Source organism: Papilio xuthus, unplaced genomic scaffold (genome assembly GCF_000836235.2).
Source record: "Papilio xuthus unplaced genomic scaffold, Pxut_1.1 DF824888.1, whole genome shotgun sequence".
Lineage (NCBI taxonomy): Eukaryota > Metazoa > Arthropoda > Insecta > Lepidoptera > Papilionidae > Papilio > Papilio xuthus.
In genome coordinates, this window is record NW_013533761.1 from 3769619 (window position 1) to 3795116 (window position 25498).

The window sequence follows — 25498 nt, forward strand, 5'->3', positions numbered from 1 at the left end:
AGATTCCTGATTTGGGTCAAATCTTTTGTATGTTATTTTGAATAAGGTGCGGTAAAGAATCTAGTGACAGTCTTTTAACTTTTTCATTTGATTTAACGTTATTACAAACGTCTTTATAATGATAACTAGTTCTGTTTTCAACACATTTCGCAATATAAATCCCAAATCATTTTTATCAACATTTTAATAAATAGCATCTTAAATCAAAACACCATTAAATCATTCTTATCGAATTACCAAACGAAATAGACGTCCGCGAGCGACGGCGTTAGACGACGGAATGCGGTCGAGTTGCGCAACACGCCACGAGGCGGCGCGCGATGCGCCCGCGCACCTCCGCGGTTCACCTGCAACTTCCGCCTCTTCTCGCCAACTCGATGAGATTTATGTCCCGCGCGCCTGCAGAAAGGTCATCGCAATTAATAAACAACCGACTAATAAATATAATTAATCTTAGTGATTAAAATTGCCAATTGATCAGATTTCAATTTTATGTAACACAGGTGCATAACAAAATACACCAATGCACATAATAATAAGTTTGTTATGTTTATATAACTAAATATATATCAGGGCAATACATGTTAAAGAAAGCTTAAATTGCGCGCAACAATTTTAAAGGCAAATCTACTTTTTAGCACTTAATTAAATTCCGATTAAAAGTCGCTAGACGCGAAACTTGAGCTAACGAGGTCAGCCATCATCAGTCAACGTAAAAAAATTAAACATGTGAGTTAAACTTAGGTAACGTGTGAATTAGTTGCTCGGTACTTGCGCAGGCGCAGGCGGGAAGTTTTGCAACTCAACCGGGCGACAGCCGAGGTAAGCAAGTTGCACAAGTCCATCCGGACTACGCAGATATTTCAAACATATGTCTAAATGTTTTTCTATTTTTACCGAATAGATGAATGATATTTGAATTAAATTAAACGAAGGTCATATAAGATGTTTCTCTACCTAAACACCCTAAATAGTTTGCTGTTAAAAAGAAAATCAACACTTCCCGCAAATGACGATTGTTTGGCACGAAATTCGACATATTTACTTGACCAGAAGTATATAATGCGAAAACAAAATCACTCATGTGTCGCAACGGTTTGTTTACCATATGTTTAAGCTTGGTTCATGACGTTTTGGATATGTCAAAATCGACCAGCTCTTACTGCTAGAGCCATCTACTGACACACAGCGAGAACTTAGTTGCGCGCCTAAAGTTTGAACGTTGATATTTAGATTTTTAGAATTATATAGTTAATTCGTCATTTAACAGTAGCCTTACTGAAATGACAAAATATACAAAGAAACCTTTTATTACAAATTAAACAATATTTACGAAGAAATTTACGTACAGTATAGAAAGGCGGGCAACATCCTTGACCTAGGATAGTAAATATACCTGCTAATAACATTGGTAATTAGAATAATAACTAACATAACAATTCGGCCAACAATGATCTAATGACCTAAAATACGAAATATATAGACCCAAAGATAGAAGTGTGAATCGAATCCAAAACAATTAATCCTAAGTTAGTAATACCGGTATCTCATAATTTGGATTTTTTGCTACACAGACTATGTACTGCGCACCATCCGGAATGTCGGTAATGCAACCCTGCAACCGCAAAATCTAATACGTACAATATTGACCAACCCAATCGTTCAAACATGGCGAAATTTACGCAAGCCCACCGTGCTAGTACCGTATCGAGTCATTCACTCGCTCCTTGAGCCGTAACGATAGTGTTGGTAATCATTCAATCATTCGTTCGGACCGGAACGATAGTGGTGGTAATCGGCTATCGCGTGGGAACCGTTAAAAGGACAGTTATAGTTCTGTTTACACCAGGGTTTACACTTTATATGATGAAACATGTTACACTTTCACTAAGCACTTAAAACTCAATTCATAAAAGCGCACCAGAATTTGAAAAGTGCACATTTTGGTTGTACTGTTTCTAATCTCATACAACTAACTTTCATTCTGTCAAATATACCAATAAATACAGCAACAAATTTTAATATCCCCTAAATTAATAAGAAACTTAATATCTTGTCAACAATCTACAAGTCAGGGTCTTGCAAAAACGTACTTTAAAAAGGTGTATATTTAATGTATTCTTATCGTAATTATTAGCTTGTGACAACCCTGATTCCTATGAAAACGCCCTTTCCAGTTACACTGTATGATAGAAGGTTATAAAGCTTAATAGGAGAACACAGTGTAAATTATGACGTGAAGTTAACGAACGTCTTCCCGTCGCCCGTCGCGAAGTGATCGCACACCAGCGCAACATGTCTTCATCTGAGCTTTGCATTTCCGCAACATACGAGAATTATTTAACTGTGTGTTACGTTAAAATTACATAATTTCTAACGTATAAACGTTTATAGATAATAAAACTAGAAAGTTCAATGACCATTAAATTGATGTTTTAGTAACACCTAATAGTAGGGTTGGCGGCAACTTTGTAAATAAAAAAATGTTTATGACGTCCGTTTAGATAGCTTCAAGACAAAACTCTTGTTGTTGCAGCTTCCAAAGAATTATTTCTTATAGATACTTGCTGTTTAATTGAAATGAAAACATACAATCCTTTTTTATTTTAATCATATTCAAATTACTAGGCCTATTAACTTAACCATGCCGCGGCACAGATGCGAGGACCTCAACAGAACAATGGAACAAGAGCCCTTTACCGCTCGATCACGACGCGCAGTGCGACTCGCTCGGTACACAAACCTTGACCCGCTGGCCCGCATCCCCGGCATTCCAAACAATTGTACTTACTAGCTCTAACATCATAACATATAAGACGCTTCAATTGTTTAATAGGCGAGGATCGACCTAAATAGTATATTGTTTCGATATTTTGAACTCTGATACTGGTAGTTTAAATATGCAGTTGGAAATATTTTAACCCAATACTATTAAAGAATCTAACCAAGTCAACCAAGTTTCCCACAACACACCGACTCTGTTGGAAGGAAACTCGTCGGCTGTTCGCCGGCAATGTTTGTAATGAATGGTGATTTGCTACGGCATTTGCTGTTCGGAAACATCGCAGCAGCGATGGAAGGCGCCGCTCTGGACCACCGTCTTAGGACTGCAGCTCGAGTTATAAACGACCAGCGATTTATTAAAATCTTACTAATGCAATTATATTTTATAGTTATTAAGAAAGACATAGACATAAATTTTAAACGTAATATGATAGTAATTTTTCAACTACCGTGATTGCCCACGTGTGGAAAATAAATATAAAATGTCTCATTTCTTAAGAAAAAACCGTGACCAGCTGAAAGTTTGTATGCTGTACCACATTGTCGATCATTAGCGCTAGCTATAGTAGCAACCAGTCCGTCGCCATGACACCGGGTTCATCTGCATACCTCACCACTTGGGAAGGAGGTTACCTACGTCGTGACGGATGTCTCCCACAAACATTTTAATACGAAATTCTTCCCTAACACCGTTACTTGTGTGTTCTAACAAACTAATTAATATTGCACATTGATCTGAAACAAACATTTATTATAAGTATGTAATGTTTGTTAAGGGGCGTTCATAAATTACGTGAGGTGTTTAAGGAGGGGGGAGGGGGTTGAGTCAAATCTCATCGAATCTTACGTTCGAGAGAGGGGGGTCTCATCAAATATCACGCAATTTTTTTTCTGATTGAAACAAAAAATAGCAAAAGCACGAAGCATTTTTTTTCTTTTTACAATAACATCCAACGCGTTTACGTAAGAAACTCACTTTTTGAAAAATCTCACGTGAGATTGGGTGTATGGGGGAGTTTGAATAAAATTTCACGACATCTCACCAGGGGGTGAGGGAGGGGCAGAAAATTAAAAAAAAACACCTCACGTAATTTATGAACGCCCCCTTATGTTATCTTTTTCTTATCTAAACACTACGTGTCGCCCGCGACTCCATCCGCACGGAATTAAAAACAAATCATTATGAGTAACCGATGTTATCTTCCAGAATATTTTCTATATGTATGCCAAATTTACAGCGAGATCCTTGCAGCCGTTCTGGAGAAACCTTCAAACAAACAAATCTCCATTCATACATCCATTCATCCAAACATTCGCATTAATAATATTAGTAATTACTCGTAGTAACATGTAACCTAACTTGTAAACTTTTTTATTAACTTTTTTGAGACTTTAAAAAAGACACTTAACCTAACTTAAACTAAATAAAAATAGTTTCCCAACACTACAACAGAGTCGTAAAAGAAATCAATTATCATGTTGCTAAATAAAACCGGCTGACTTTGATACATTTTAATGAATTAACGAGATTAGCTAATTGTGTAAGGACAAACATATCGCGACATTGTTAATTCTTTAAGTCGTCACAAGAACGTGTCGAAGCACTACAAACTATGACTCACTGCTACTACTTAGACCTATTCGATAACTATAAATATTGTTAGAAATATTTCGCTTGTAACATTAAAAATATGAGCTTATTTGTAACATAATAAATGCAGATATGTAAGTCCACGGCCGTCTGTACTTTGATCCCATAGTATCACTAGTAAGTCCGAAATTCTAAAATTTATCGTCATTAACTGTTTCCTAAAACAGAAAGCTTTAAGATGCTCTCTTAAAACCGGTAAAGTAAGATTTATAGAAGCTTTGTAACTAATGGTTGTTTCACACGAGGGCGGAACAGCAGACAGTGTAGTTCTGTTACACATAATAAGTACTGTTCTGTTCTATTGCACAGTTTACTGTTCTGTCCTCATGTGAAACTAACCTAATCCGCGGTAATGTGCGCGCTTTGTGTCAGATAAGGTTATCGTCGCACGTGTGGTCTCACTAAAAGCGTTTCAGTTCGAATCCCGAGCAGCTCCGGTGACTTAGGGTCAGTAGGGGAGGTGCGCTACGTTTTAAGATAAGCCGCTGGAACCTTATGAGATTAATCTAATGGTGCGACAACTTTTACAGATCATAAACTTGTTACCTGATATGTGTATCTAGTTGGCATACATTTAACAACCTTTAGAGATGTTTACTATCTTTGTCTACTAAAAAACTTAGTAATTAGTAAGTTCTAAGTTTGATTAGATTTTATGGCCGTTATTATAATAGTATTTAAGGGAACGTACCCATACTACGTGACCCGTTTAGGGGGGAGGGGAGCGGAGTCTTTAAAATACTACAGTCAGTCACAGGAGCGGGAGGGGGGCTTAGATTTAGTCACGTAGTCGTTATTTTTCATAATACATAATTCACTAGTAATTTAAGTATGCATGCAGTCTTATGCTATAAAGAAGAGTATGAGCCAAATTATTTTTTTTTAAATTTTTGCCTGTGAAATGATTAAAAATCATAATTATGAATTACTACGTAAAAACTAAAGGGTCTTGGCATGTACTACGAATGGTCACCGAGGGTAGGGGGGGGGTCGAAAAAACTAAAAAATAGGTCACATTGTATGGGTATGTTCCCTAACCATAGATTCGTCAACAGAATTAATAACTTGTAACATTGTAACATAACTGTAAATATTTGCTATGTACCTCATTAACCTCTGTGAGATATAACAAGGTTAAACAGGCGTCGTGATATACGATAATATTGACGCCTTTCTTGTAAACAAACATCTCTTAGCGCGATAGTCGTGACCCGCGACGAGGAAATGTTTGACACGTATCGCTTCTTAACTGATTAATTTGTACGTACAATATTATAAGGTGAAAAGTGTTAATGATTTACAATCTAACTATCCTTTTCTCTACTAACAGTGGTAGAGCGCTTTAACATCTTCGCACGAATCGGCCCGGCTCGCCCGGTGAAATACCACGACCACACAGAAGACAGGCGTCAAGTGGAAGCAATTCCGCGTTTCGTCTGATGAGTGTGCGTCCCGGAGGCTTAATTTAGTCCTCTTTCTCTACCCACCCTTTTTCTCATAAGGAAAGGATGGGAAGTGGAAGTGGACTTTCCGGATGAGAGGATGGATGGAAGGGGAATATATTTTCTTTGCGCATCATCTCCTCCGTCGATTAAAGGTCGGCAACGCATATGCAATTTTGTATGTCTATGGGCAACGGTCACTTCGCTATTCAGTGATTTCAGGTGGCCGCTCGCTCGTTTGCCACCTTATGATATAAAAAAAAATATTGATTCGGTATTTTACGTAGGTATTTTCTTACCATATAAAAAATGGCAAATAAGTATAGCAGTTGTGTTTTTACTGTCATTTCTTTTGTCGCAAGTAAAATATGTTTCACAAGCATAACGGTCAAAACACATAAATCTATTGGAACGTACTTAAGCATCTCAGTTAAGGGCCGAGACAGCTATCGACGCGTAATGCGATCAAAGTGGATTAACTGATTGCCCAGGCGAGGGTCGACGGGCGGCGGGCCCTTAGCACGTCGTTTGAGCTTAGTTTTGGTTCGAGTGTCACTTGCTTTGAAGTGGGCCGAAGGGAGCAACATGTTTTATGTTAATCCGACTTTATAACTATGACTTAGGCTTTTTACACACTATTATGTATACTGTCTTATAAAAGAGTAGAGAAAGATGCTGGTCTTTTTTAACTCTTAATTTAATGTATTTTTATATACTCGTTCAGTTATCAGTTTTTTCAATAGTGAGTGCATTAAAAAAAATTTGCGAGTACCTATTGCATAAAAAGATAGAAAAAATTTCAAATGAACTGACCAACAATATGTGGAGGTCAATTACCTTACAGTTTACCGGACACGCGCACTGATGTCGAAATCCGCACCCATTTGTGTTGTTTGCCAAAAATCCATTTAATTAAACGAGTGTAGCGCGTCAAATCTGCTTCATTGTTTAGCAATTAAAATGTTTTCGCTTTTAATTCTTAATTAAAATTTACTTAAGAACACTTTTTTTGCAGTTTCTTATTCTTTGATGAACTTTTTACTATGTTCTTATTGTTTATTAATATATTTCTTCTCTTAATTGTGGTTTAAAATCTAAGATCATATGTATTATCATATCTCGTTTAATTGTAACACATACATAGAAAAAGTAATGCATTGGATGTTGGTCCGGAAGTGTCGTGGCGCAGACAATGGACTATTGTGTCCGATAATTACGCCGGACTCGAGCCAGCGACATCGCTGCCTGCCCCACTTTTGTAAATCTCCGTAATATCCTGTCGTATTGATCTAACGTGGCCTACACATGTTACTAAGTTAAAACCATTACCTTGATATCTAAATTTAACTTCTATTACCGATCTTTGTAAATTGTTCAAGACTAATAAGTTTTGTATAATACAATATATCGTATTCTAACCAAATGTTATTATATTTTAATCTTAAAGGGAACTAATTCAATTAACTTAAAGGACGGTAGTAGTAATTAGTTGTCAGCATAAAACATATCTCAAAAATATACCTTCTAAATTATATAATTACTAGGGGAAATGGAACATTTTTAGTGGGTATGCTTCCCATCTGGAAGAGAATCCCACATAACTACCGCGTCTCCCCCGGGGCGCGGAGTATGCATAAAGCATTCCCCTTTGAAAAAAAAAGGGGGAAATGGAACATATTGTGCAAGGTCTCTTGCATGCGACACTTCATCATATTGTCCTATTACAATACAATAAGCAATCAACATACGAATAAATAAAGCCTTGCCCAGACCCATCTCTTTATTGCACCATCTTTTAATTAGGTGGCCATTGTATGATTCTTTCCCATTGTATCATAATATATATTATTACATTTACAACTCGACAATTTGTCCCTCGACATGGGATCGGCTTTAAATATGCAGTTGTATAAACATACATTAACCATACAAACTCTTTATGTGCTGTCTCAGATTGTTCCAAATTTCGACATGATCTCCATATATTCGTCGGTGGCTCAGGAGTCAAGCACTTGACTTGCAATCTGCAGGTCCTGGGTTCGAATACCGCCATGTACATATATTTAAATTTTTACATTTATACGACGTTCTTGTAGTGAAGGAAAACATCGTGATGCAAGCTGCACATATCTGAGAAGAAATTCAATGATATGCGTGAAGTCAACCAACTCGTACTGAGCCATTTGACTATGGCCTAGTTACTCTGATTTAGGGTAGGCTCCGAGACCCTCGGTGGGGACGTATAGTGAGCTGATGATGATCTCCATACATTCTTCCATTCAAACATAATATTGTATGGTTTGTTATTTATTTTAATTGACATTTTTTAAGAGTTAATACAAACAGATATTTTCTCGTCTCGTTAGATAGATATCTAAATTGGCGAATACGAAATCGAAATTCGATTAATTAAATCCTCTTTTATAATCGATTCGCTTAATATATGGACGTTGATTGCGGCTTGCTTTGATTTATCACTGTTTAACGCTACTCAATTCGTTTTATCCTCAAGTGAAAGTTACATGTACCGCGGGTTTCCAAGACCAAAATCAATTCCTAACGTCATCCTTGTCTTTCATCTTTGACTAAAGAGAGATAACAATATGTTTTAAACGGAAGTTATGGTATCAGAAACTCACAGTTAAAGTGTTGCTTCTTGCAAAATATATATTGATAGATTAAATAGGGTCATAGACGATGTAATTTTATTAATCTATGGTTCTATTTCATTAATAAATATTCCTATTTTACTGTCAATATTTGATTTACATAGTTTCTTAATCATCTATATTATGTATAAATCATATAATTTATATAAGAAGTTTACAAAATTATGGAGTGTTTAAAAAAACAAGGAAATCGTTAACCACCTTTCCATATAATATATTGGACATTGATTTAAAATTTTCGAAAGCAATAAAAATCGTAAAAAGACATTTATAAGCTCATGTACAAATGAAAATAATCACGTATGGTTGTATGTTTATTTCATTGGAAAAAAGAAAGTAAAATCATTGTTCTGTCGGAAAGTTGTACCGAATTTAAACCAACAAAATGCCAGTTCGTAAGATCGGCAGGACACAGGAGAGAAATAAAAAGTAAAACGGTTTCCAAACCTGGGGCCTTTGATGTACTGATAAAAAGCCACAATATGCAAATTTGAACTTCAATTTTGGTTGTTTTATATTTTTGTATCTGTTTGTCAGTAAACTGAATTTTGACAGGCTTGAATGATTTTGAAGAATGACCTGTGATTCGTATTATTCCCTTGATGTTTTAAGGATTAAAAACGAACGAACCTCCCGCCATCGCATATTAATTAGTTTTTAACATAATCTTTAAAATCATCACGAAAATGTAAACGGTTTAATTGCTTTGACATGTGAAAAAAGAATAAATTCTCTGAAGATTTTTTAAAGTCATAGTAAATTTTCGTCCTATTAAATGTACCAATCGCAATATAAAAGAGACATAAATATTGGCTTCTGATGGTGGTTAAGTTGACGTAAATCAGCGTTCGCACGAAATATTGTCACACGAGATGCAGTCGTACGAGATGAAGTCGTAACGTGTGGTAATGCGTTCGACGTACGCTAATATATTAGTGACTTGGATTACTACATTTTAACCTACTCTTAGGGTTCCCTGAATCGGAACAAATTTTTGTATTTAAATCGTTATTGACGTAAAATTGACGTAATATAATATATTTATTAAAGTTTATGAAATTCATCATCAAATATAATTATTTTTGATATTAAATGTACTGTTTGTAATAAGATACAACTCAGTATTATGATATATTATAACTAACTCTAAAACCTGTTGTTTATAACGCAGTGGCAACCCTGCGTAAAGGTTAGGAACGCGCGCAAATCGAGCGACACCCGCAAACGTCGTCGTATCGCGGATCAATAAACCTCATTGCTGTTAACCTTCTTAATAAATTACCCATTAAATAGGGTAACGTATCTAATTGTTTTACTTTGAAATGGTCGAGAACGGTATTAGAACACAATGCTAGTTAGAGAACTGTCTTCTTCGGTTTTCTTTACGCACTTTCTTCTTATATTATTGCAACTCGTTCGTTTGTTGCATTAAAAAGGAACGCTAAAGATTGCTAATGTGTCATCCCTGGAAACAAAAACATGTCTATTAGGGTTCACAATTTAACAAATGAATGTAGCCGCTTATGTTCCGCTGTTTGTTCGCTCCACTTTTGACTGCGTAAATCAGATACGCAACGTATATCAGCGTGGTCAGGGTGACAGGCGGCGCGGCAGGCGGCGCGGCGAGCGGCGATTCGGGCGGTGAGCGACGGGCACCGGGCGTGCTGAGTTATTATATGACGGCCGACTGTTTTATCACTACGCCAGCACTTGTAGAAATGTAACAGCTCGTTAATTTGACTTTCTATTTTAGCTATCAACAGTGATATTTTATTTACGAGCAGTCGCATGATTATATCTAATCATAAGTGAATTATACACAATGAAATACAAGATATTTATTACTATGTTTACGGTAACTCTAAAATATACATAATATCGAACTTATTTATTATATAATTCTATTATAATTGAACTAATTTTCAACTCCTTTTTATTGCTCAAAGAATACCTTTTATTACGCCAAAAGTGCTTTATCGATAATATCAAATGACTAACTAATTTCATTTTCATTTTCGAAGACATTTCCAATTTGCTGGTTTTGCATTGAAAGAGTCATCAAACTTCCCGCAATGTTCCCTATTCCAATAAAATTCCCTCATAGCATCGGCTTCTAAGAACTATATAACATCAATCCATGACGCAAGTGTCGGGGAATTCCGCTGATGCATCTCGTCTGGGCGCCGCCGCGAGCTGGCGACCTTCGCTTAGATGTGCAAATAGCCCGCCTGCGTAGGCATAGCCCCCACAATGGTTTAGACAATGATTCTAGGTCACGGTTATTGCAACACATCAAAATCGCAACACAGTCCTCGCGGAATAAAAATAAAAACACTTAATTAGTAGCCTATATGTTCTTCTAGACTATGGTCTACATCTGTGCCAAATTACATGAAGATCCGTTGAGCCGTTCCGGAGATACCTTCAAACATCCATCCATTTAAATTCGCTTTATAATATTAGTAAGACTAAATAATTTCAAAAGATTTTAGTACCAATTAACACAGTATTTCAACTTACTATAAACTACTTGTGTTTCTGAATACCCTTAAATACTAAATGTAAGAAACTAACATGTTGCTGTCTGTTCAACTATTTCAAAACTCTTAAAAATACATAAACTAAATACTTTCGTCTGCCACCTAATTAAATTTTATTACCATATATCCTCAGTTTAAACTCCTTGCAGCTAATGAGTACTAAAAACAACTTCGTAAAAATTAACATTTCTACTATTTCCAGTCACAAACTAAGGCCTAGCACACATTACGACAATTTGCATCTGAAGCGGGCAATGCAACGCTCAAATAACCATCTGACGCACTGGATAAGGGTGCGCGCTTAGTGCATAAGAGAGCGGAAACTGTTTTGTTTTATTATAAATTTCCCGATATTACGAAGTCGATTCTGGAATATAAATATTTTAAAAAAGTTTTTATTCATTTTCACTTCTTTCATTCAACAAAATGTCATTCAATATTTCTAAATGTAAATTAATAAAATAATATTTGAAACTAAAATCTCATGTTTTATTGATAATTTATTATCTAGATAAATTTATAATTACTTTCTGGAAAGTTAAATAGCTCGTCTAGTGGTACGCATGGTTTATTAGCGCCAACAAGTACCAACATAACCATAACCATAAAGATGGGAAGATATTACTCTAGATAAAAATATAAACAAAATAGGCCTAGTTCATTTTACACTATAACTAAATGTTGTCTAACAGTAGTAGAGCCCGCTTTAACACCTTCGCACGAATTGGCCCGGCTCGCCCGGTGAAATACCACGACCACACAGAAGACAGGCGTGAAGCGGAAGCTATTCCGCGTTTCGTCTGATGAGTGTGCGTCCTAATTTACTCCAATTTCCCTTCCCACCCTTTTTCTTTTAAGGAAAGGATGGGAAGTGGAAATGGACTTTCCGGATGAGAGGATGCATGGAAAGGGAAAATATTTTCTTTCTGTGCATCCTCTCCTCCGTCGAATCAAGGTAGGCAACGCATATGCAATTGCGTATGTCTATGGGCAACGGTCACTTCGCTATTTCAGCGATTTCAGGTGGCCGCTCGCTCATTTGCCACCTTATGATATAAAAAAAAATGATTACAAGGAAACTATTCCAACCGTCGAACTAGATCTAAAGCACATAAAACATGGTTTGTGGTTAAAGATAAAAGAGTTTTGTTTAATCACTTAATATATTTGTGTAACCATAAAACGCTCCTACGTACTCTCTGCTTACTTCTAAGATAACTGTATAACGGTTACATAAAACGAGCAGTTATAAATAGAGGTTTGCATATTTAATTTAACAGCTAACAACGCCCGAGTGCCGATAAACAATGATTAGCACCAGCAACGCTAAAGATAGCGAAGCGCAGGGACCTGCCCAAGATTTAAGGAACCCTCTTTGGGACTGAGATACCACACTATAGTCTGAGGAACCCGCTCTGGACTAAAGAACCATCTTATCTGTACACCATAATTCATTGTGTGATAAAGTATAAATATTCAATTTTTAATTCGCTAAATCACATATTAATCTTCCCATTTCCGATCTTATCTTAATTTACTTTGAGGTCAATTGTACTTTTAATGGACTATTGTTTTATAGTAGAATTTTTTATACTCAAGATTATAATATAATTAATGATATTGTATTATAAATGCACGTGCCTTTTGACTTTAACAAATAGTTATAGTACCGTTTGAATGTGTTGCGTGGTATTCTCAGCGGCATCGCCCGGGCCATAAACACGTCGTCTGCAACATGCCCGACTCCCTCTGAAATAGGAATACAACTGTTAGAAATTCCTACCGTTCACTACCATTGAATTGCTACCTACGTTTATCCCGCTACATCGGGAATTATAGGAGTTAAGTGACCACGCCACGGGACATGGGAACCATTGCGTAATCTTCTGAATTATTATGCGGCCCGCACCAATTGTACTGTCCCCATGTAATTCCGCACCGATGTTTGACTACATTGCTCGCTACAATCTGTATGTGATCAACTATTGTATATGTTTAACATATTGCGTGCATTGTATGCTGATATGTCGCTTTCGATTTCCGATTTTTCTTACAAGTATGGCGAAGTCATTAATGACATTGAGCTACTTGCGACCAGTTGTCAAATTAGACCATTTTCGGGGACAGCGAAAGTCTTTATAAATCTCGTTATCTTCGAAATGTCTCATTGTCGAAAGTCGATCGATAAATTTTGATTAAACGTTCGGACGGTGCGTTCGTTAATTTAAATTGATTAAATCGACCGGGTCCGGCTCCGCGGTTTATTTTCACTTTTTTTTTAATTACCAGTGGCTTCTGTCATGTCTCTTGTCATACCAAATCCAGACTCAGAAGTCTCCATTGCAATAATTTGTTGGAAAATAAACTTCAAAGGTCAGCCACAATATAAGTTATTAACCGTTGACCTGAATTACATTACTACGACATATTCAACTCAATTAAAATTGAACCGAGGAAACGCGTAAATGTATGTCGATTATTTATTGTAGTAATCTGAACGAATTTAAATGTGTCGGCGTCAAAAGAATTCAAATCAGTGTACAGTTATCTTGAGAACGTACTCTGCCATGATAGGGGAGTCAGGTGTATGATTACGGCTAGGAGAGCGACCGCCCCGTGCGGTCTAACTGTAGCCATTTGCATACCGCTAGGATAAGAGCCGGCGCGCGCTGATAAACGCTCAATTATACCGCGCGATGAAACCAGAGTCGGCGCGGGTCAAGTGCACGAGGACGGAGCTTCAAGGTCAGTCCCGCGATCATTGTATTGTGATCTTGTTTGCGGAAAAATTCCAAGGTCGCTAGTATGCCACACGCTTCACCTGCCTCAGGATCAAATGACGTTAACTTCACAGCTATAAGAACCCTATTTTCATCCTAGTTTGATTTAAACATTAAATTATAAAGTCTTATTCGAGTTTTCTTAAAGAAGGCCAAAGTAATTACTAGTGTCATTGTGAAGTATCGAGATTATCTGTAGATCGCGCTGGGTGTGCGGCGGCGTATTAGCGAGACGTTTGAGTAACCGTGCGGGACCCTGCGCTCGTCCGTCATGTCGCTAGATGTTCGCCTGGAAGCTATTTCTAGCCGACAACAGTAACCGCACGCATATGTTTGCAGCACCGCCTGCGGTTTCGCAACGTTCACCAACTTGGAAATATCATTGGCCATAACTCTAAATTAACACATTACTGGCAGAACATTTCTCAAAATTATCCTAAGGCCCGAGAACTGCACGCTCGTTTAATTGCGCCATTAGTATTATAACTTGAACTATTTTAATACGCCTTCATTTAGTTTTTATAATGATTGATGCAGGTTATTTGTCCTGGTGTTGCAAATTTTACTCTCCTGACAACTGACGAAATGTATGACAAAATGACAAACGAAATCTTTATAATCTTCTCCGTTCAATTTCATCATGAAAGTGAGTGTTAACAATTTCCCTATCTTACTTTCAGCCAGACACAGTCCCGCAGGCGAGCGTGGACATGACGTCCGTGCTGGAAGTGAGCGAGGCAGACGGTGTGACGGGGCACGCGCACAGCCTGGCCATCACCGCCCCCGACCGCGTCACCTTCGTCAAAGGCACCAGCCGCGAAGAGGCGCGCTGGTGGGCCGACATACTCAGCATGTACCCCAGGAGTAAGGTAAGATACAAAGTAAGCAATTATCCAAACAATTGCAATCAGGCAATTATCAAAAGCGTTCGCAGGAACTAAATTTAATGTAAGAAGAATAGCGGCTACATACACAATAAAATGAGACAAAATAAAATTGCCTCAAACGAGCACAAACATAATACGATTAGTATAACTGTAAGAAGGAATCATGTTACAAATTATTCGTGCAATTTGAATAACTCCCTGCATAATGAGTCTCGCTGCAGCCGCGCATGAGTTCACAAGTGAAACGCTCAATCTCGTATCATTAAACGGGCTGTTATTATTGAGTCGTGTAGTTGCGGCATTAATTCATCGAGCGGCTCTCATGCATGCCCTCGTTGCGGTCAGTAAGGAAACGTCCGCGTTGCCGAGCCCGAAATACAGTGTTTACATGTCTAAACGCCCGACAAGCTATTTAATGAGATGTGGAGACTTCCCGAAGTGCGCTTGCGCATTTTCCTTATTGCTATTCTGCGGCGTACACATATAGACTGCACGGTTGATGACCCGAGTCGATGTTTTGTTATTATAATTTAAATGAAAACAGCATAGAAGCTAAATATATTTTTTATTCGTTTCCTTGCCAGTGCTTAAGACTTCTTTGATGTATGGAAGTATTTATCATCTTATCCATTTTATTTTTAAATCACAATGACATCTTCGCAACGTAGCTTCCGATGTATAGCGTATTGTTTTAAATTCAACACATATAGTGGTATACATAACGCGCTGACTCGTCATGCACCTGAGCCATGTATAGAGATAGACAAGGACGCAGTCGGCGTCACGCAGGCGAGCGCATTGTACCGGCTAGAGTTACAGCTTGCTTATCGGGTTACGAAGCGGCCGTGCCACGCTCCACGCAGTTGACGGATGGACAGGTGCGAACAGTAATTGGAACAAAACTCCCATTTTGTCACCGTTTTTGCAATTATATAAATAATTCAATTTTTTATTCAGTGGTTTAGAGAAAGAGTTGGCTAAATTTATAACAATTTATTTCATTGCCAATATTTTTTATTAAGATTTTTGTAGAAGACTTTGCCTGCATCATTTGGTTTCGAAACGAATAATAACCAAGAAAATTAATCCATTTTAATAGGTTCCTACATATTAATGTTTATTGAAATTAAATTTCTTGAATATTTCTTCCTAAAATAGTATTAAAAATTTAACCATTAGGCTTTGGACTTGGACTTTCAAACGAGCAATCTAGGAGATGTTATTAAACGAATGTTGAATATTGCGCTTCAATTTATCCAGATCCGATTCTGAACAATCTAATTCACCAATTGAGGATAATGGTTAGTTGATCAAGTTCAGTTAATTGTTTCGGCGGCTTTTGTTACGATTAACCTAATTGGAGAAAATAGATCATATTCATCACGACAATTTAAGAACTGCTTGCTTGGTGACCTAAAAAACGAGCAAAATCTTATAGTGAAATTAAAACTATATATATATTTGAATGAATAGTGGTAGAGCCCGCTTCAATATCTTGGCACGAATTGTCCCACAGAAGACAGGAGTCAAGTGGAAGCAATTCCGCGTTTCGTCTGATGAGTGTGCGTCTCGGAGGCCTATTTTGTCCTCTTTCCCTTTCCACCCTTTTTCTTATAAGGAAGCATGGGAAGTGGAAGTGGACTTTCCGATTGAGCATGCATGGAAAGGGAAAATATTTTCTTTCTGTGCATCTTCTCCTCCGTCGATTAAAGGTAGGCAACGCATATGCAATTGCCTATGTCTATGGGCAACGATCAGTTCGCTATTTCAGCGATTTCAAGTGGCCACTTGCTCGTTTGTCACCTTATGATATAAAAAAATGGATAAGAAATATCTCATTCTAATTTACTGTGAATTTCATTATACTTTAAGATTGTCGCTTAAAACGTTGATGGATTGCTTCCCATCTAAGATACTTGGACGAAGTGATATGTTTAGAAAAAAATCAAAACTTCATCCTCCATGCGAGAAAAAGTATCACTATACGTCGCCATTTTAAATTTTAATGCCACCAAGTGTCAGTCTTCTATACTAATACAAATGTGAGGTTTTTTCCTGGTATCATCAGCGTTTATATCTCGGATGGCAAAGTAAATAACTAAGTGGTAGAGACATAGTTCAAAGATTTATATTTTCATTCCATGACTTTTAAACCGTCTCTACTTCGTTCAAGTAAATAACTTATTTTAGTACAAGTTGGGACTTTGTTTTATACGAAGGTTATTAAATCTAAGTTAATAGTAAACTGATCGTCTCATAATTGCTTGGTAATCCTGCATTGCGACTTTCCATTCAGCATTATGTTTGCATTGAGCTATTGCACACACTGCGTGTCACACATCAAACTGGTTCTTATCGCATACATCAATGATGTCGTCGTAAATGTCTGCAGCAAATAATAAGAAAATAATTACCCATCTACACTTTCTATCATTACGCGTTTCAAGTAACTGATAGTGATGTGATTTAGCTTTCTTTAGTAATTTTAAACAAACATTTTAAGCTAAGATTTAATGGGCATTTTTTTTCTAAGTTCTTTTTTTATAAAATTATATTTTGTATAACTTATTGTCGTCTTTAAATTATTTACGTCATTTTATACATTTTAGACGATTCCACTTTACATTATAGAATGCATTTATTCTTAATTTTATATGCAACTGGCAAGAGACTTGCATCGAGTAAACGGTCCTTTAAACTGTATTGCCCAGTAGAGTAGTAGATTCAACTTTTATTAGCAGAACACAAGTACGTATATAAATATTTAACTTATTATAATAACGCTCAGAATACCTAATTAAAAGTGACCTAGTAAAAACGATTCCATTATTGGAATGGAATTCAAAGCAAAGGAAATATGGGAAAAGAAATATACAGGATGATTTTTTTTGTGCGTTGCGTAAAGTTTTTATAGAACATGCGGAAATATTATGGTACGTCACATTCTATACGACTCGATTTCCTTACATGGATGATGAGGAAATGTGATAGAAATTCTCTAGCAATTAGCGCTACGTCAGATTTAGCTTCGCGAGTTAATTAAAATTCTTCATTTGTTCCTTAATGAAGTTACAAGGTTTAGATATGATCTAATTTTATTAATAATTTATCTTAAACGTTGCCATTTGGGAGTGTTTTGTTTCTTTGTGTTTGAGTTGAGCAATTTTATTTATTGTATCATAAAACTGCGTAGTTTAATGATTTTTCTATATTCGGCGTCTAACTCGCAATTTCTAATTCAACATGGCCGCCAAATACCGCTTCGCCATCAAAATAATGTAACAGGACGATGAAGATGCAATTACTTATATTGCACATCATAAAAAGCAAATTTTGCATCGACTTTTGGCATATAAGAGGTCATCGCACTATGAGGTATCCAATCAAATCTATGTTAGATATAGTACCATTCAAACTTAAAGGCGGCTCGCAATTTCAATTAAGATATTGCGCAAAACACAATTTAAGGCATCGGCGGACGTAAGAGCGAGCTGAACACAAGCCAGTGTAAAATTTGAATCTTATAATAGTAACGGTGAGGCGGTAGTACAGTTCGATATTGTTTTATGTTTAGCTCGATTAATTTCATATCGCCGGCGCTGGCGCTGGCTCGGTGCGGTCACGTACCACCTGTAAATCTGGCCATCTTATAATCACCAACTCGTTTCATTAGCGTCTGTGCTAACAGCCTTAATAATATGCGCCTGAGATACAATTGTTTTTAACTTTAGCGCTGACTTAATCTCCGTTTTTGAGTTAATTAAAATACAATCAGCCTGAAATGTTAAAGAATACGTTGACATCTGATCTTGTTACAAATTCTGTACATTTTGTTTCTATGAATACTTACTAAAAATACGTTGATATATCACCACCGGAAAAATCCGCCATATTGCAGTTTCAGGCCATCTTGGGTCATTTAAACTATGAGTCAGTCACTTGGACACATAATTAAAACATATTTCATTGTAGAGGTGAGAGTTTCGAAGATATTTTTCGTGGAAGTGAGAGTTCTTTCTACTTGAATATGTGTTCGCGTCAGGTGTGGCGCGGACATTATAAAGTGCGGGATGTGACTCATTGATTGTCGTTTGTTATATTTTATGATTCACGAATCCACGAATTATTTTGAAAATCATCGGTATCAGGCAACGTTGGGAGTTTAAAGCTATGTCTCTGAATTGATTTTGCTTTTAAGAATGTATGCACTGAAACTTTTCTAGTGTCAAATGACAATATTTTATTAAAGTTTTTTTTTTAATGTTTTTGTAAAGTTTAACGAGTTATTTCTACTTCTTCTTAAAGAAATATAGGAGTCTTCTTACAGAAATCAATAGGGTGGAATTTCTTCGTATTAACAATGCGGCGAGCCTCTAAATGCGATGTGGCAGCAACGTCAATTAATCCATTAGGGTCGGCAGTATCGACAAATATCGTACGACGGCGCACGTTAACAAGCTATGTGCTTTCGAACAATTAAACGCGTGGGTTTCTAATCGCATTTTCACATCGTTACTTCTATCAATACTGTCTGTAACTTATATTGAACTTTATGGTATACGGAATAAAGTATATATTTATGTGTATTGGTTGTAGAGTTCATGCCTACATTAGCGATATCTGAATATTAAAATCGGTGAGTGTATAATTACGTTGTAAGCACGTGTCTTAGATCGGTGATGTGTCTGATGTTTTGTAATGTTCGAGATTCTCAGACATTGATACGATGAAAGAAAACAAGATGGTCAACTTACAAGATTAATCGTGCATCACATGACTAGATTTGAAGTGTAAAAATTGCTAAAATATAAGTCAGTGTACATCAAACTACTTGCATGTCACTAACTTCCTTATTAAATTTGTTTTTGTATTGTTTTGTCCTCAGGGTCGACACAAACGCAACGCCACCTTTCCCGGTGGTCAGACCGGCAGCCTTCTACAATCTTCCACAACGAGAAGTACGTATCTTTCAATATTTTTCTAAACATACATTAATATTATTCATATGAATTAGACATCACTGCATTAATTCCTTTAGAGACGCGTCAAACAGTAGACGCGCTTAGTCTTTATCATCTCAACGAAATATGACATAGTGGTTGTCGTGATGACGTCATCGTTATGGTTCTATATCAGCGTCGGTTGCAGAGTACTCCGCGGACGCGTCTACACTTCGCGACGCAGCGGAGGGTTGCGGGGCGGGCGTGACAAGGACGCGGTGCTGCGCCGGCGCCACAACATGGCCCGGGCCGCGCGTGCAGCCGCCGCAGCCAGAAATCGCCAGCCTCGCGCCACCACCCAACATCGACACCAAAGGTAACCAATTACCATCCATCATTGTATTCGTACCTCGTACCTTTTAATCTAAGTGACGTCTAAAAATGTTTTAATTTCGAGATACTCTTTTATTTCCTTAATTAAGGAACTCGGTCCACAATTAAAAAGAGCAAATGGCGTTAATAATTTCTATATAAAGTTCAAACTGAATACAGTTAATTCTAGAATACCTGGGAACTGTACCACCTACATAGCTCCGTAGCCAGCGAGGCTAAGCCGTGACGTCACCCCATACATCAAACGAGCATGCATCTGATATGCAGTGCTTTCGACACGCGAAACCTTCCCACATCACACGGCGCGGCGCGGCGTGGCGGTGGCGCCCAGGCGAAATTTGCATTTCAAATTTTAACCCATAACTTATTTCTATAACTACAACTAACTTGATTGAATGATACGCAAACTAATTTATATCCTAACTACATAGTTACACGATTGTAAATCGCACTAACGATCTCAAGATGCCATCAAGAATGACGTCATCTATTCTATAAGTCTTAAGAGGATATGTAGTCGTCAACCTTGGTCCACATTCGCGCTGAGGAGAAACCATACAATCTGCCATGACTGTTCATTAAACTATGTACCCGCCTAATGTACCTAAAGGGCTCTAACTACACGCTCTATGACTGCCTAATAAACGCTTACTTTTAAATTATTACCGATTTAAACGAAGTTAAATTGTAAAATAATCCATCCAAACAAAATCAAAAGACGTAGATAAATATAAGTAGAGCTGAATAGGATAATGAAATCGGGGGTAAAAACTAGTCAATATAGATTTAAAAAAGAAATTTACTCGAGCTCTGTACATACTTTGTACAAAAAAAGTTATAATCAGACTTGTTTTATAATTACCATTACAAAAAAGGTTAAAAAGGCTAAATGCGTGATGATTCTAACCTTAAGTTTATTTCAATGTAATAACTTTACCATAAATATAACTAATAAGAGACAAATTGGTTCCACTCGTACGGATGCAATATAATAAAATAGCCGTGATATCGACAGTCGCAAAGGAAACGCGGAGGAATGTTCACGGCCTTGTGATGTAGGTCGCCTTAGGCTTGATTAATCACTCCCCATTTACGTGCGACCTCCGCCGGCTGAGTGGTCCGCTAGCTCCGACGGGTCGGGGTTCAAGCCCGCCGTGTAATACGATTTGCCCGTCGCCCGTCAGTCGGCGCGTGCCCGACGATTTTTCCGCATGGCCCGCGACTTCATTACAACCGCACGAACACCCTTCAATACCACGATCCATTGATCATTTTAACGCCACTTAGATCTTTCGAGACGCATTAACATAATTAATATTGTTGCTAACGGCTAATCAATAAGTTAAAGTTCGATAAACTTCAAGTTAGCTTGGAACTGGTTAAGCACGAATGCGTCGGGTAAAGTTCCGTTTCGCGGAATTACAACATACTTATATACATGGCTGAATTTGACGCAACTTACAAAATATATATATATTTATGAGCATCAAGACATCGACCTTTACAATTACCAAAACACAGATCAGTATCATGTGAGTGATATAGAAGTGGTAAGTAATACATCCGTGAACACGAATGAATCCATTAGTACAAGTGTATGTTAGCCGCAATCACTTCCAGTAAAAACCCATAATTTTGTGAATATCGTGACTCGGCAGCTACTCAGATGTATAGTTGTAATTGTGCATCACATTACGCGGTTCTCGATACATCTATGCCTAGTGTATAAAAACAGCGCGCAATGTATATTGTACATTGCGATAAACCACAGCAAGCGATACATCAATAATGATCGCTCCACTTATAACGTACTCGTGAACTTTTCACATAACACAAATGACTAGACATACGTCTAGTTTGACTTGTGTATAAATTTTTATTATAAAAGAAAATAGTTACAGTTTAATGATTTAAATATAACATATACACAGTAGAGGAGGTGATTTTTGGATTTACACGGGGAACTCCTTATGTTTGATTGCCACGTCCAGATTTTTTTACTTAGTATTTTGACCGGCTCTCTTAAAAGCGCAGCTCTATTTGGATCATTTTATTTGTGGTACTCGATTGGGTGCAATGTTCCCCTTTTATGTCTAACTGTCGCGCTCAAGTAAATCCAAGTTTAACCTTCCCTACTACAATACCGTTCTTTTAAAAATGAGTATCTTAAAATAGAGTAACAGGTGCATCAGAATGTGATTCGTATGATATATAAGGTAATCATCGCTGTACAGATCTCATCGGTTTATCATAAAATTGAATCAGCGGTTGCCGATGAGTTGCTGTGTGTTGCAGTGAGTTGCACCGCTACCCGCAATCTTCCTGCGCGCTATCAATTGCAGTCTGCGCCACGCCTGCTTTAAGATTTAGTGTAACCTTTGCCTAATAATTGCAAATGCACAATGCATTTTGTAATTTTATGGAAGATTTATTAAGCCGATATTTTATCAACAAGTTTATATTTAGTCACTGGCGATTGAGTTAATATAGTTGGAATTCTACTTGCTTATAATCTTATATATAAAATTCTCGTGTCACAATTTTCTTTCCATACTCCTCCGAAACGGCTTGACCGATTCTCATGAAATTTTTAAAGCATATTGAGTAGGTCTGAGAATAGGCCAACATCTATTTTTAATCCCGCGCGGACGGAGTCGCGGGCGACAGCTAGTATCTTATAAATATCACAACAATATGATTTAAGCTATTCAAAGAAATTCGTTATGTAGACGTAGATTTTAGTAACGTAATGTGTAAGATTTCGTTATTTTGTAAACCAGAAAATTTGCTTTTTTTAAAATAAGTAAAGATAGTTGTATTTTTACAATACAACTAGAAGATTGTTGATGTGATATCTTATCAAGATTATCTTAACACTCTGTGCAGTGTTACAGCAAAAACTGTTGCTTACTAATCGATTACTTATTCGATTAATTTATTGTGAGGTATTCAATATATCTTTGATATTTGTTATAAACAGCCAAATTATACGTTAAATCTTTCAAAATTTATTACCGCTACAGCCCTCCGACTATCGGCCTTATATTTATCCGCTGTCAGAACTGAACGTTTGAAATATCGTTGACTTTCATTTTACGCCAACTTTTATTTTACTTATCGCCATATAAATTACCTTCTGACTTTAGAAATACAAAACAGAATTCGAAAATAACAGATATTACTTGCGAAAGTAGGAATAAAAATTTGCTTTTCTTTCTTTTTATAGTTTGTACAATGTAACAGTAATTATAAAAAGTTTTGCCTGTATTAAATAGAAATTGATTGAATGTGCGAATTTATCTCAGCTCAGGGTCTAAAATGTTTTAATAATAAGATATGAATGTTTATATAATTACTTACTTTCAAGATTTCGCTTAAGAATTTTAATAGATCCGTACGTAATCTGTTTCCTATAAAAAAACTTAAGTAATTAAGTTTGCGATGAGGAAAGATCCCACTTCAAAGACTGCGTTCCAAATTGTTATGAATAATGATTCTAGTTCATTGACCTCTGGTTATTGATGATGATGACGTCATAGGTTATTGCACCTTTATAAGATTCCATTTGTTAGCACAAATGCTTTCAACCTTCTTTACATCGAAACTGAATGGGTTTCAAATAGTTTCACTAAACTTCTAAAACAGTAATTGCAATGTGCCATCTGCGATAAGCTCCTTACTGTGAAATTGGATTAAATTACTGTTTTGTAGAAATAGTTAAATTATTACAAACTAATTAGCAATAGACAAATATTTATTCATTCACTTACACTCAAAGTGATAAAGTGACAACAAACATCTGGATTAAACAGAGAAATAACGGAAGACGAAGAGGAGAAAGGCTTTTTAACTATTGTAACCATGGAAATTTGCGTCTTAGTTAATAATAGCAGTTGTTATGGTGTTCAGTGTCAAAAGATGTCGCAAATGCACTCGCATGCTACTCTCAGTGGGTGTCAATGATTTACAACTGTCATAGCACAGCCATAAGTTAAATTATTTATATTCCATTGGTATTTTTTTATATGTAAATCTTAGTTCTCTCGGCCGCGACATCTCAGTGAACTAGGGTTTTTTTTATTTTATTAATTTCATTTTAACTGATCCTCAATAGCAGTTTATTTACTACGGGTTATTAATTATAGGCATTGTCATGGAGCTGGCCATTTTATGTAAGCCATAAAATTGCAAACATAATAAATCATACACGCCTTTTAATTTCCAATAGCGAAAGTATTGTGCAGTATTAGTTTAAAGATATTTACAATCATGTGATCAAAAGTGAAATCTTTGATAAGATTTTAAAGCTTTGAACTAAATCTTAGTGTATTATTTTACAGTTTGAGGTTGCACCTAGCAAAAAAAAATTGAATCCCATCACCAAACATTGTCTACTCTTATCGCTTTAGTCAACTTTGAAATAAATGAGTCCCATTGCAATTCGAGGTCTTAAGTTTAAGTAAATTTAAACTCAGTGAAACTAAATTTAAATCATTGTGAAATCGCGCCTACACATTTAATTTCACCTCGCGTTAATATTTCATAAAATAACGACAGCTGCATTATTTCTAGAGAGCAATAAATGCCCATGTTTTAATTATGAACGAGGAATGAATATGCAAATAGTATAATTATTTTATTGGACGTGTAAGAATCGTGGTTTTCATGTTAAAGCGCTAGGTATGTGTTCACAGGAATGTGCATAAATTGGAACGGTGTTTACGCGACGACAGCGAATGGTCATTGCCACAGATAATTTATTTGTGCAGATTTAAAAATCATTTTCTTCCTCTAACATGTTAATAACCGTGGGCTTCTGACACCAAAATCTCTATATTATATACATTGTCATCTAACGGGGATTTTTGTATTAGAAGCCCACGGTAGGAAAGTCAAATTCGAATTTTGTTTACCTTTGTCTTGTCGCACTTTCGTGTTATTCAAATTACTAAACAGTTTCAAACGAATAGGTTTTACTCTATTCCCATTTGGTTTAAACTCTATACCCATGTTTTTCATGAGGTTTACTGGTCGTATATAAACCTAAATAAGTCATTTAATCCGACTGCAAGTATATTAAAAAAGAAAATGATAAGTTATTATCAATAAAGTAACGACTCAACAAGTTCGATGTATAACAGGTTCGTTAATATTATTGTATGGTGTGCGGAGATGTGCGCTCTGATACGATGATACTGAATCGTAAATAATCGAGGAAAAGGGCGCGCACCATTTTTATGAGGGTTTTGCTCTTGTTGGCGACCTTCAACACGCGATGTCGAGGTTTACGAGCTTTGCATGATAATATTTTGGAGTTTACGTCAAAAGGCAAAACTGATTCAAGTTTATGTACGATTTTAACGTAATTTTATTGTTTTATTTTGCAATTCGATTACGAAAAGTTTTTATATT

At 36.6% G+C, this 25498-nt stretch overlaps 1 protein-coding gene across 1 annotated transcript in view; it reads left to right on the plus strand.

Moving 5' to 3' along the window:
- The window catches only part of osp (myosin phosphatase Rho interacting protein outspread), a 204176-nt gene that overhangs the window by 170004 nt on the left and 8674 nt on the right, over positions 1-25498 (plus strand). Inside the window, exons 4-6 of the mRNA XM_013324908.1 lie at positions 14547-14735; positions 19639-19711; positions 19902-20098. Of these exons, the coding sequence (XP_013180362.1) occupies positions 14547-14735; positions 19639-19711; positions 19902-20098 (459 nt within the window). The remainder of the gene's footprint in view (positions 1-14546; positions 14736-19638; positions 19712-19901; positions 20099-25498) is intronic.